General features: G+C 38.0%; 1 protein-coding gene across 2 annotated transcripts; it reads left to right on the forward strand.

Annotated features, from left to right (window-relative positions):
* Positions 1-1454: 1454 nt before the first annotated feature.
* LOC143460533 (NACHT, LRR and PYD domains-containing protein 3-like) lies at positions 1455-13663 on the forward strand. 2 transcript variants are annotated; one of them, XM_076958088.1, is made up of 8 exons: positions 1455-1588; positions 5397-5538; positions 5714-5779; positions 8589-8645; positions 8733-9929; positions 10688-10774; positions 11445-11713; positions 12573-13663. In XM_076958088.1, the coding sequence occupies exons 1-8, from the start codon at positions 1556-1558 to the stop codon at positions 12846-12848; spliced, it is 2127 nt and encodes a 708-aa protein (XP_076814203.1). In that variant the 5' UTR covers positions 1455-1555; the 3' UTR covers positions 12849-13663. The 2 variants fall into 2 exon arrangements, with proteins under 2 accessions (XP_076814203.1, XP_076814202.1); XM_076958087.1 differs by having other exon boundaries at positions 1456-1588; positions 8589-9929.
* The last annotated feature ends 674 nt before the right edge of the window (positions 13664-14337 follow it).

Consider the following 14337-nt stretch of genomic DNA (forward strand, 5'->3'; position numbering starts at 1 on the left):
TCAAGTCAAGTCAAGTCAAGTCATGTCATTGGTTGTACCTTTAACCCAGGGGTCGGCAACCTTTTGCTAGTCACGGGCCAAATGTCGAGTTTACAACTCTTCAGCGGGCCGGAAATTTCATTAATACTATAATTCATACTCACTTGAGTATATTACGCCACATTGCTGCAATCTTAATCATACCAATCACAAGAAGAGCAAAATATATGTTTTCACACTTCAACAACACAGCATTAATGTGACACGGCATCTCTGTTTGTATCTATAACGACTCGTCTAGCCTACAGACAATCTCGTACTTAGTACGAGATACTAGTCTACCGCCTTCGCACCAGTTTTATGGTGTAACAATAGACTACTACGACGTTCTTATGACGTAACAATACCCTAATTTTTTCAAACAATGCTAACACTGCAGTTTGAAACTCAATAAAAAAGGGCGGGCCGTATTCTTGTGATAACTAATTAATGTGTCTCGGGCCGGACGATTTCACATGGCGGGCCGGATCCGGCCCGCGGGCCGTAGGTTGCCGACCCCTGCTTTAACCGATCGTTCGCAATGAAATCAAACGTCTGTGATTCAGTTGGTCAATAAATTAACAGCCAAGATTTAATGACTAGGTCAACTTACTTTCCCAAGACTCGAGTCAAGTCAAGTCATTTAAAAACGTGACTCGAGTGAAGTCATTGAAGTCATTACAACACTACTCCACTCTGCTAGCGTTTGTTTTCCATTGATTCAAAACCATATTCGGAATGAAATTGATGACGTCACAATGCTGGGAGGACAAGTTTTGGCAATATGCCTATTACTGCGAAAATACACCAGTGCATTGCCTGGCTGAATTCCGAAAGCAAACGAAGGTAGATTCTTCAGCTTCCTCCGATAGATACAGTACTCCGGCTTTTACTATGTACCTAAGTAACTTAGCTGGACATAATGACGTAATAATATAACCTGACTATTGCAATTTGCAAAGCGCTCTTCGTTTTATTGTCATTTAATGGGGGTTTCCCATTCAAGGAAAAAATTCGGTAATTTTTTGCAATTAACTGCTGGGGCGAAAAAATAGTGCTGGCGTTGTCACAGGCTGCAGTAGAGTGGCGTCGCCAGCTCAAAATTTGGATGGGGGTGGACAATATTTTTACTTTAAACAACTAAAAATAGTTTGTTTGGAGCATCCGAGCAAATAACGACGAAAAATGCTTTGTTGACAATCTAACTTAAAAATTAAGTTGCTCGCTTTTATCAATGATAAATCTGTATTGAAGTGCTATCTTTATTGTTTTGTCTTATGATGTTTATGTTGGATCGCTTCTTCAAGGTTTTGACAACCGGGTTGAAGTCAGTCTTCATAGAATCATGATTGTGACGTTCAAAAGTGATACAAAACAGGACACATATAGTTCGCTTATTATGACCTGTTATGCCTCCTCTACCGTTTATAATGCTCAACTTTTAACTTTTGTTAGATCAACAGATCTCTTAAATGTTACAAATATCTGCTAGGAGTGTTAAGTTTTGTGCTGTGTTGAGCATCAACCTGCAAACAAGATGAGCATACAGAGACACATCATTCAAAATGAGGTATTTTGATTTGTGCTAACTACAAATGATTAAAATATTATAATTTGACGATTATCAATGGTTTGAAAATATCATGTTTAGTCTGTTTGTGTGTTGTTTAAATCATCTTTAATGCATTGTTCCGTGTGATGGGCGTGGTCAGGTGGATGGTTATGACGCTTTCCGGTATGACAAAGAAATAATTCGCTTGTGCACTAGGCCTACTCGTGTGAGGTATTACACGAGGAACATATCTGTCATAATGACCACATATGCTGGCGGTAATTGTTTGAATATGAGCGAGGACGATTGATTAGTTGGTGACTTGTTTTGCTTCTGCTTCGATGGATGAGTTCTCATTTCTCAAATTTGCGTGACTATGCTGTTAGTTGCTTGATCCTGTCTATACAAATTACTAACTTATAAAGTTCCCATTTTATTTATTATAACACAAAGGCTTTCGCCTTCGGGCAAATCTTGCTGAATGTTACATAGCGCTGTAGTAACCAGTGAAATCGATCACGTAAAAAGGAAGATGGTAAACATTACAACAGTATTTATATGTGGCAAATCAGTTCAAGCGAGGAGATTATCTGACGTCGTTAAGGAAAACTCAACTCTGGTAAACAACTAAATTCCAATATCCCAAATTAAATTCCAAACATGTCAAAAACAACTCGTGAGTCGTGACGTAATCGTCACACCGGTTCACGGCCGCCATCTTGTTTTGCCAGGAAAGATATTTTCTGGATTTGGTCAAAACCAGACGTCACCACAGTTTTTTCCCAAAGGGCCAGATAATCATGAAAACTGCCGATTGCGGCCCAAATTCCCACCTTGTTTAATAAGCTGCCATACAATAAGCTCATTTGTGATTCAGTGAGGCGGGCCACCACAAATTAATATTGCGGGCTGAACCTGGTCCGCGGGCCATATAGTTTGGTGGCCACTGCTCTAGTCCTAATTACTTTATGTGGCATGTGTAGGTAGTAATTTACTTTATGCCATTAGTTCATACTTGATTCTTTTAACTGCCAGAATATTATCTTAAAATTTACTTCATTGCTTATAATTCAACGAAAAATTACAGTTATAACGCGCCACAGGATCCACGCAAATTTCTTCGCATTTCACGTCGCATGCTTCACTGAACACGTAATTAGACGTCATATCGACCAAGTATAATGCGTAGGATTCAAAGCACTGTAAAAAAGAACTGGGCACCATGTTTAAATATTCTTTATCGTGCAAAGATTTCATAAGCGATCAAAAAAGTCTCCCCCTCAGAAAATATCGGCCGTAAGTCGGAAAATTGTCTTTTCCAGTGGCAAGAGTATTGGTAATGATCTCTTGAGCATACTCCTAGAACCAGCATTTTTTCCACATTATTCGTAATCAGATCGCTAATATTACAGATTTTCTATTGCCAGTTCCTCTTCTACCGCTTTCACGGCCCACTCAAAGCCCACGAACGTTTTGCAATGTAGTTCGATTGTATTTCACATGAGATTAAAAACATTCCTCTCCGTTTGCGGCTTAACTTTCGGGACACACGTTCAAAATAATTCGGTAAAATCTACTAAAAGCAACAAGACAGATTTCAGGGACCAAGAAGAACCACACGTCCTTGTGCTGAACGCTCGTTCCCTTTCTGACTTCGAAGGCCCCGTTTTCTTAGGAAGCACACACTCCCGCCTGAAGCACATGCTTGACGCCAACCAAAGAAGGACACGTAATGATTCCGCGTTCGACCACATCCGAACACTTGAGGCGGCAAAGAAGAAAACAACAGGAAACAAAGCAGTGGACAAGAGAATTCATAACAAACACTATAAAAGCGAACTGATAACTAACAAAAATAAAGCGTGGAAAAACACACACAAAAACAACCAAACAATTGTGCGAATTATTATTTTGCCGCACTAACATATATTTTTGCCATTGGCTATAAAGAGTGAAAAAGTTGAAACTAGCTTTTACAGTATCTACGCGTATAATCGAACAATGATATGCTTGTACATGATCACAGCAAGTCAACAATTTTGCAACAAATTTTTATTCGCACCCGAACGAATTACTCGGAAACTTCCACACTTATGTTCTGGCAAGAGTATTTGTAATGACTAGGGCAAGTTTTTGCAACTTTTGCAACTTTTTTTTACAGCTTCCGGCAGCTTCCTAAATACTCAAAAATTATGTAGTATGATGTTTTAAGCTGTTCGTATACTCAAAATTTATGCTAATGCTTTTAAAAACTTGTGCATAAATGCAACTTTTTACTGCAACTTTTGTTAAAATTAAGTGCAACTTTCTCACCTTTTTAGTGCAACAAAAACTTGCCCTAGTAATGACCTCTTGAGCAAACCTTTGGCACCAGTATTTTTTCCACATTCTTCATAATCAGATTGCTCATATTTATGTTTGCCATTGGCTGTAAAGAGTGAAAAAGTTGATACTAGCTTTTACAGTATCTACGCGTATAATAAAACAATAATATGTTTGTACACGATCACAGCAAGTCAACAATTTTGCCACAATTTTTTTATTCCCACCCGAACGAATTACTCGGAAACTTCCACACTTATGTTCTTGTGCCATTTGCATGATAATAATGATCCTCATCTTTTGCAAAAGTCATCTTCAATTTTTCTTTCATCTCTCAACTACCTCATTTGCACAATCTTATCCCTCAGTGTTGCTCCAAAACTTCCACTTCCATTATTTTATATTTTAAAAACCAAATTCCATTTGACTAGTTTCCCACAAGACCAGTATTTAGTTTTGCAGAGCCTACCAATGCAGATGCAGAGCTTATATGTCTTAACATGTGTTATGTTAACTTAATTTACCTGTTGAATTAATTATTTGGCTCTATTGTTGTGTGCGGTTAGAATACTCTAACGGTTAGAGTCTAACCTCTTGTCAGCCGAAACCTATTAATATTACAACAGATATAGTTTACAAGAAAAAGTTTTTATTGTAGGTGCTGTACACTTTCTCAGTATTATGCATAATCAAAACTATAGTAATAGCACTTCTTATAAGATGTCTATTGAGTGGCTATCACCATGACTACCGTAAAACACTCATGATTATCAACAACACTCACAAAGCTCATCAGCCTCTCTCTGTGTCTCTGCTCACTGGTAGAAGTGCCAGCTTTTCATAAAACGTGAAACGATGGGAGTGAAAACATTCGACAAGAAAAAATGCAGCTACCGTAGAACACTCATCACTCATCAGCCTCTCTCTGTGTCTCTGCTCACTGGTAGAAGTGCGAGCTTTTTTGTTCGAGTGGACAACCTTGTGTCTTCCCTCACCTCATCGCTTGTCTTCTTCCAACTTCCCACTTCGTCTTAGTCTGGCTTGTACCGGTCTGTATTTCGTGGCAGCTGCGCACCTGAAATAAATTTAAGTAAATTTTCTGCACACTTGTCTTTGTGGCATTTTCCTAAAACCTGATATTACTCAGTGCCTGGAATTTGTCGATGATTCAAATCAAGCAACGGACAACCCTGGTACTTTGAGCTCGCTACCATAAAATATCTATCATTATAGACATCTCATAAAATTACCATTTCCAATAGAGCAGAGTCTTTCTATAACTTAACAATTTACTTTGGTGTTTTTCTGGGGACAAGTTGTGTGGATCTTTTGCTCTCACAATTGGGAAATCCCCAATTATCTGACTATATGACACTTCCCCATGTGCTTTTAAATAATAATAATTAACGCCGATGTATGTGTTTATATATGTGTACACTTTGTAATGATATTATATGAATAAATTACAATTATAGCCTGAATATTTTACATTTGTGATTTTTAGGGTGATTCTTCAAACACTGATAATTTAGAAGTTGAACCAACAACTTCAAGCAATGTGGCGACGATGTCAAACGTACAAATTCGTGAGAGCAATGTTGAAAATAGCCCCATTGTTTTAGGTGGTCAGCCCACAATTAATTATGGTAAGAAAGGTTTTGACTTGGAGGCCATACGCCATTGTGTTTGCTGGGAAACGTATAATCAATTGTTTTCAGATTTTACACAAGAGAATTTCATTAATATTTCAGCCTCAAAATTTGATAAACTTTGGAGTAACTTTTTATGTCGTTGTAACTCACCTTTGTAATTATATTCTAGTCACCCACAACCATCCAGCACCACAGCCAGTGGCAGCAGAAGGAAGTGGAAATGCATCAGATAAAAGTAAGTTTTATAATTTATCAAGAAATGTTGTCATTATAAATTTATGGACAAAGTTGTTGTCATAAGTTTTTACTTAATGTCCGGCCAACTTGGGTCTTATGTGCACAATGTGTGTATTACACAACAATGCACATAGAAGCCACAGTTAAAAACAGACCCGTTCTGTCACCCGCGTATTCAGTTTTGTTTATTACAATTCGGACGACAATACAGTCTCCCATTTTTCTTGTAATGTAGAAAATGAAGGTAAAATCAATTGAGGCATCAGGGACACACAAAATAACCTCGGAATATATTCACATAAAAACACCCTAAGCACCAGCTGTCACTTGAAGGATGGAGTTATACATAGAGTAGATTTTAACTTTTCTTCTCATTAGTAGGCAGGTTGTTGAGTTGGAATGCTGGTTGCTTTATAGACAATTACACAATTCTCAACACACCACTCTGTTGCTGCCTTGTTGGTATAGATGGGTCATATTCAGGTCTTCCAAGTTTAACTTTTTTCAGTTTTGAAACTTCTCAGGGATTGACGACTGTCGTCCAATTTGTTCCTCCAGAGCTTAAAGTCATCGATCCTCCCTAATTGCTGATCCTGATATTCCATTTGTTCTGTTGCTAAAGCAAAGCATCCTCCCTTGCAGCCGGCTCCATTTCTCCAGTCCTTGTCCCCCTTGAAATATAGAATCAAGTGTTTCTTGCTTTGGCTGTGAAGACAGTTACATTCAGATTTTCATTTTCTCGCTGGCTTGGGTTAAATCCTGGCTCTGCTGTTGATGGCAAACCCGTTATCATACGAGCCGGATATGGCTTTGTATGTACCTAGTTGCAGCTGGTAGAAGTCCGTTTGGAACGAGTTTCTGAGCTTTTGTGTCTTTGAAAAAGTTGAACTTTGATCCGTTTGGTTGGCAATGTTTTCATTTTCTGCCATGTTGACATTTGATCTCGGTTATAGTGTCGATTCGGCTGCTTACTGTTTCATAAACCCTGCAATACAGGAAGTTGATTCCAGTTTCGATGAAGGATGCCGTCTACCTCAGCAGGATTGCAAAGGTGCTCACCGGGCATTCAACTTTGAATCTGTTTTTCATCTCCGACTTGCTGATGCATTATTATGGTCAAAATTTCTACTGCAAACAGTTTTGTACAGTTTTTTAACAGTTTTGTATTTGCCGATTTCTTAACTTGGCTTTTTCAAAGTGTGCGAACTCATACGATGTTGGCACCTGTGTGCATTCTGATATCCTGGATTGCCAACCTCCAATGTTGGCGGATGCTGATATAATACTTTGTTGCTGCTCTACCATCAGATGATCTCTAAGTGTTTTCATGAATGATTTTATGGATGAAGATGTTGTTGGATTTACGGAAGTCAGTGACTACGAAGCTCACATTAACAGACGTCACCATTGTCTTTGGTTACTCAAGCAGAACCATATTGTCCTACAGTGGGTTGTGTTCTTTATCTGTGTTTCCAATTTGTGCATTCTTGTCTCTTATCCTGTTGTTGCTCGTAGAAGGAATCTTTTTCTGTATCATCGTTTTCTATGGTTGCATCTGAGTCACTGTTGCTTCTGTTCGGAGACTTTGAAGCCACCCAGTTATGATGCGACCACTTGCAGGTTTCCATCCGAGCAGGATGTTCGAAGCTGTTTATTGTAATTCCCACATCATATTGATGTTTCTCATCATGTTCAGAGCATTTCATTGATTTTCCTTCACAATCGATCTTTAGACTGCCAGTCCATCACATTTCACTAACCAGCATGTCCAATTGGTAATTAGCTAATTCGTGTAGCAATTGTTCCGGAGTTCCTGTTTGTTGTAGCTTTCTTTTATTCCAAGTCCGAAATGTTGTTTTATTTTTGGCATTTTCATCCATTTTGCATTCTTCCATCGTTGTCATTCGTAGATTTGCATTTCTTCTTCTTAGTCTTTGTCCTTGTACCGAGGTAGAGAGTTATTTTTTAATAAGATCGTTTGTGCCCAACCCTTCTCTTCAACTGGGCATGGAACCAGCTAAATGGTTATTGAGTATTAAGTTATAAAGGATTATAAATTGATAACTGAAGCAATTGTTATGAGTCATCAACGGTTATTATGACATCATATCACATTTTAGAAAAAGTGCTATCATGGTCAAATGTATATGCATGGCATGCAAAGCATAGCACGTATTTGAAAATTCAAATTAAAAAATGGTTGATATTTCCAGTAATAATCTGAATTACAAATATATCCTTCGTTAGATTCAGAACTATTATATTTATACCCATGTTGGCTGTAACTGCTATAATGGTATCTGAACTTTTTTTTAGTCATTGAAAGCTTTTACTCGTGTTGCACATAACTGACACTAATAATAACATATAGCGCCCCCTGGTGCCAGAGATCATGACAGAGATATGGTGCCCCACATGACAGTTTGTTGTGAATTTGTGAAATACATCAAATTACTTCTTATTTTAATTATTTTGTATAAATTGAGCATTGAAAGTACATTGAATGAATAATTACAATTACAGTATTGTAAATAAATTTAAATAATAACAATTGTTGTAAATAAATTTGAACTTGCTTAATACTGCATGAAACAGAGATAAAAGTGTTCATTGAAACAAATTTTTTTCTTTTGGTGAAATTCTAATAACAGCCGTTGATGAAAAGATATTCTTGCACAAATTTTGTTGCAAGAATAAATTCTGATACCAGTCGTAAAAGTTTCAAACTCAAGATTTAAATTCATAAAATATTTCTATTTTAGTTTTCTCAAATCATCAATTCATGTTCAATTTCTTTTATTTTTCAGGAGAAAATGCATTTAAAAAAGTGCTGAAACTTCATTCTAAATATTTGGATCGTGAAGGTGACCTCAGCATTCAAGGCGTCTACGTTTGTAAAGATGAGATTCCCGTTGTTCACCCAAGCATAACTCAAATACCCTTCTTTGAAGGGAAAGCCGCTCCAAAAGAAGAGAGATACCAGCCCTCTGATAAACTCTTGGAGTTGCGGAAAAATCAACGAGAAGACGCGAACCGAATCCAATTTGAAGAACTTTTAAAGAAAAATGGTGACTCCAGTTTTATCAGCATCATCGGATACCCAGGGAGTGGTAAATCTGTTCTAAGTAAAAGGTTGGCGAGATCTTACACCTGGCCCCATCACATCTGCTGGCACAGAAAGTTCATGGACATGAATTACAGGGACAAATTGACAATTGAGGAGCTGATATTCAAAAAGGCTTTTCCTGGCCTCGATGACGACACATCTGCCCAAGCATTCAACTGGCTGGTAGAAAACGACGACAAAGCCACGTTGATTTTTGACGGCTTTGATCAAGCCGAGTTTGAATTGAAGGAAAACTCTCCTAAAGAAGATTACCAAACTCCAATGCATGTGCGTGATATTATGGCCAGTCTATGCAGCAAACATTTCCTGCCGAATTGTCGGCTCATTTTTACATCTCGTCCCCATTCTATGATATTCGTGCCCAAATCTCTACGTCCCAGTTCAACGTTGCTTCTTGGTGACCTTGCTCCTGCTGACATGAAAAAGCTGTTTGTTGCCTACACCGGCACGAAGTCGGATGAAATTTGGACGAAACTAAACAACAACGCTCCCCACCTTGTCCCGCTTTGCCACAATCCGTTGATGCTGCAGATGATAATCTCGTCCCAATTCCATCCTTCCAAGAGGATCGGTGATGCCACAACTTTGACTCGAGTATTTGCGACGGTGGTTGAAAATCTTCGTCGTAGTGAGAATCTCAGGTACCAAGAGGATTTCAATGAACTCGTGTTAAAACTGTCCCAAGTCGCCTACAATGCAACTAAAAATGGAACTGTGGTGATTACCACTGAACAGTTGCGGAAAGTTGGTCTTGATCCCAGCACAGTCCAAGATATCGTCATCCAGTTGTTTGCTCACGATGGTGCCACCAACAGCAGAGTATTTGATGGCGACTGCAGACTGTATTTCTGCCACCAAACATTTCAGGAGTTTTTTGCTGCTTTTTACATCGTCTACCAAATGCTGGTGAAGGATTTCGAGGAACTTTTGAAGAACCTGTTCAAAGACAACTGGTCTGTCGTTCGAAGATTCATCTCTGGTCTTCTTCTTGATTTGGGTCCTCTTCCTGCCTCAGATGCAGGTTTGTCTTCTTTATCACATCCAGTGCTGCATGAACTGATAATTTCGTGTATAGCGGGCATGTCAAACAAGCGATCCAGATGTGGCCATTTGTGAACTGGAATGTGTTCGATGGCATTTTAAAGTTGTTTGAAGTTGAGGTTATGATGCATCAGGTTTCAATGCTTAGCCCACTCCACTTTGCAGTTGTTGTCGTTGTGTTGACAGATAAAATACGCAAAATCATGAGAGGATTTTTATGAGTAGGTGTTCTAGTTATTCTGTGAGACACTTGGAAAGATGAAGGAGAGAATTATGAAAGAAGTGGAAAGAAGCGAAGGACAAAAAGTGAAAGTTGTTTAGGCACTGAGAGTTGGACAAGACAATTAAGATCATTGTTTGGTTTGTCGTATGTTTGGTGGTTTGCTGACAGAAGTGACGAGTTACTCATCAGTGATGATGGTTGGGAAACAAGGAGGATGAGCCATGGAGGTAGTTGAAGAGTTTCACTGCTTGGACAATTTGCTGGAAAGGATGGAGAAGTTAATGCAGCTATCATGACATGAAATATTAGAAATGTGACTTGTAGATGTTGTGCAGCTTGACATGCCTGATCAATAGTGATATGTGCTTGTGCTGGGTATGCTGCCAGGTGTACCGGTTTCCATTGATATTCAGTTTTTGCGAAATAATATGTTTTACCAATTCATTGTTATTTGTTCAGCTAAATGAGTTAGTTAATAAAATGTAAAAATCTAATAAAGATGTTGTTCTAAACAGAAAACCTTGAAACGAAAAAGGAGATCTTTGTTGAAACTTTGCACCAACGACTGGCAGAGATCTCATCAAAATATGTGGAAAACCCATGTAAGATATATGAAGGTTTTATCAGTGGATTATGAAATGATGTAACGAATTGGCATTTGTATTGTATAAGAATGGTTTAATGAGGCGTGACCAATACAAATGCTTAATTGCGTAGAATCCATTTGTGAATGTTTGCAACCAAATCTTGACTTGTTAACCATCATGGCTCAATGTCTCCACATGTGTACATAGGCAGCTGATGTCTATGCTTTAACACACACTTGGATATAATTTTAGCAAATGTGACAGCGAAGATATGTCACGTCATTATTATGTAGAATATGTTTGTGACATCATCATGCAATTTTCCAATTTATTGACGTTATTTCTTATTTTCCATTACTTAGCTGATATCTCACGATACTTTCAAAGTCTGGATAAAATAATACAATGTTTCTGTTTATATGCAAGTTCACCATCAACCTGTGCAATACAATATAAAATTGTGATGTAACAATCATAATTTATAATTTTAGTATTTCTGGATTGTTGAGTGTTTAGCCACGTGTGTTTGCAGATTTACGAGACTACACAGCAATGTAGTTTATATTTTTATTTGTTTAATTTCCTGCTGACCACCAAAACATATCAGTATCGTCCCACTTTTATGGATATATTATTATTGCAATTCTACCCACATAATCGATTTATAACTATTATGTTTATTTAGATGATGAAGCACTCAGAGACAAACTATTCGACCTGTACGCCTGCGTTGGAGAAGGAAAAGATTCGTCCATCGCAACCAAAGCAGCAGAGCATTTTCCAACAACACTCTTTTTACCGCAGCCGATGAATTCAAACCTGGTCCCTGGGTTCTGCTTTGTCTTAAAACACGTCACAAAGAAATTGGATGTACTCAGTCTGTGGGACTGTTCGCTGGATGCGAATTCATTTCACGAGATCGCTTCGGTCATAAAAGAGATGAAACCAGGACAAGTAAGATATTATTGACATCAATTACTTATTGTTGTTTGTTTACATTCCGACTAATTGTTCCCAACCAAACAAAATATTAAATTGCTGACTTGTCCCATGTAAGGTTGGCAAAAAGTCATAAGTGCGGTCATGTCTATGAGTCACTTATAACTGAGTCAAGCAAAATCTTTGAAGTAGTTTTGATTTTATTACGTAATCATTGAAATATTAGTGAATTGGAAAAGTTGATGCCTATTTTGACGTCATAATTGCAGCGCGATTAGGTGGTTAATTGGTGATGAGTTTTTATGTCACCATATTCAAAAAACCATATCTTACAATTGTGAATGTAAAAGCTGTTTTGGAACCTGCTCTAAATCACGAATCTAGTCTTATTTAATCTAGTGTTACTTTGTCTACTTATTCATTACGTCACTATTTTTCTGATTACTGCGTCACAATCAAACACACGTATTTTTTGATGTCGGGATTTGTCGAAGTCTGGTCATCGAAATATCCACAATTGCATTTCCCTCTTATAACCGGCCCCAGTCACGCAATTGGTGTTTTATTAATTTAGTAACCTGCAACCGGTGATATGCGCCACCTAGTGTTTAATTTTCTGTCATGATAATTAATCGATGTTCCTATGAATATTAGTGTTAAGTTACACCAAGATAATTAACTCAAATTATGTTACTTGCATACGCCCTACACTTTTAGTCAGTACCACAAATGAAAAATGTTTTCCGTACTTTCGTGTATAAACCACCCATATAGTATGTTATAATATGATAGAATTTGTGCATCGACGTCATTAGCACTGAGTTGAACCGAGACCAAGTTATAGTTGACGTCATCACAAATATTTCAACTCTAGATTGGAAGGATGGAGATCGGGTATAACAAACTGCAACCATCAAACATCGATGACGTCATCGGGTTGTTGAGAGTCGTGAGAGGTGTGCTGTCGATGTGGGAATGCTTCATTGATGATGGATGGAGTCGAGTTGCTAATCAGGATGAAATCAACAAAATCCAATCAACTCTCAACCAGATTCAAACCAAGTTGGAAGTTCATGTTGATGATGACATCACACTTCGCTCACAGAAGTGGATCGGGATGAACGAGACAAATCCAAGAAGCGCTAAATGATCCGGAATTTTTTATTTGTTTATTTTATGTAATTTGTTCATTTTTGCAACTTTGTTGTGCTCATTATGACGTAACAAGCAGATAAAGACAAGTTAAGAAATTCAAAATTTTATTAAAACTATGAAATTAATTTTGGTCGTTGTTGATGATGTCACTCATGTATTGAGAAATTCATTTACTCGAGCGCGATTACGAGTGGTCAATGCAGCAATGTCGTGGTCACTTCTACATTTCTTCAAATTGTTTTTAAATTTGTATTTTATGATCGCGATTTCTTATGTAATTGTTGACGCTGTTCTGTGCTTTACAACTCCTCTCTATGATTCTTTTCTAGAATATCCGAACGCTTTAGTTGTTATAGTTAATTACGTCACACATGAAGCTGTTGCGTCTCTTGCGATCTATTTTACTCCCGTGCGTCATCTTACGATTGCTTTTTTGTATAATTTTTTGTAACTTCACGATTTAATTTTGACAATTTTCCATATTTTTATGCTGTGTTAATCGTCGCCTGATTATTGTTATATCGTGTTTTTATGAAGAAATTTTGATGATTTCTATGTTTGTTGCAGATGCGGCATTTTTGATATTGTTGTAGATATTGTAGCGAGTAGTTGCTTAATAGACAATTATGTTCTTTGCCTCCACAACTCACCGATTAACTAGAGTTGTGTGAACGAGTGCTTCGTTTAAAGTCGTTTTTATGCCGAGTTTCAAATCAATTTTTCAATCATCGCCGAATTCAAGTGATTCTTGCGATTTATTAAATTATCAACTGTCGATATTTCACCGGAATAAATCGCTCATTGAAGCTATTTTTCGCGGTCACTTATAAACCCAAGCTCAATGTATCTTCTCATCCAAGTTCATGAAGATGAATCGCACGTGACCAAAGCAGTCTGCTGTGAATCGACGTCATGACCTTGGCAATAAATTAGTGACGTCATCGCGTGCAATGGCTGTTTATCAGTTTGTTTGAAAGTAAACTTCTGGTGAAAGTTTAATTCAAAAGAACAGCAATAGGAGAGAGAAAGGGATGAAGCAAACTCAAAACACTACAAGTCGAAATAATACACATCACTTAAGAAATAAAACTCAACGTAACTATGGGACTCACATTGTTACGTCACATGTCGTAAATAACTGCGACACAACAAAATATTTGTGATCCAAACAAGCTGGGTTTTTATTACAAGTGTGACGTATACGATAGGCTACAATGCAGGCGATTTTATGAATCATTGGCACTGCATAGATGAAGAAATGAAGAAAGACGCTCTGCGCTTAGTGACTGGATGCCTACGCCCCACACCAACAGACAACCTGTTTGTCTTAGCAGGTATCCACCCATCTGAGCTTCGCCGCAAGAGAGCCACACTGTCTCTAGCACGCCGAGCACTGGAGCCTGGGCATCTTCTGCATGACCGGCTCCTGTCTCCTCCACTTACAGGACATCGGCAGCTTAAGTCGAGGCACCCATTTGTCCCTA

Source organism: Clavelina lepadiformis, chromosome 5, assembly GCF_947623445.1.
Source record: "Clavelina lepadiformis chromosome 5, kaClaLepa1.1, whole genome shotgun sequence".
Lineage (NCBI taxonomy): Eukaryota > Metazoa > Chordata > Ascidiacea > Aplousobranchia > Clavelinidae > Clavelina > Clavelina lepadiformis.

Bases quoted from the DNA above. Each gene is read 5' to 3' on its own strand.
- LOC143460533 (XM_076958087.1), top strand. From the start codon at position 1,556: ATGAGCATACAGAGACACATCATTCAAAATGAG. The intron at 9,930-10,687 runs GTTTGTCTTCTT...TGTTCTAAACAG, and splicing joins TCTTCCTGCCTCAGATGCAG to AAAACCTTGAAACGAAAAAG. The intron at 10,775-11,444 runs GTAAGATATATG...ATGTTTATTTAG, and splicing joins AAAATATGTGGAAAACCCAT to ATGATGAAGCACTCAGAGAC.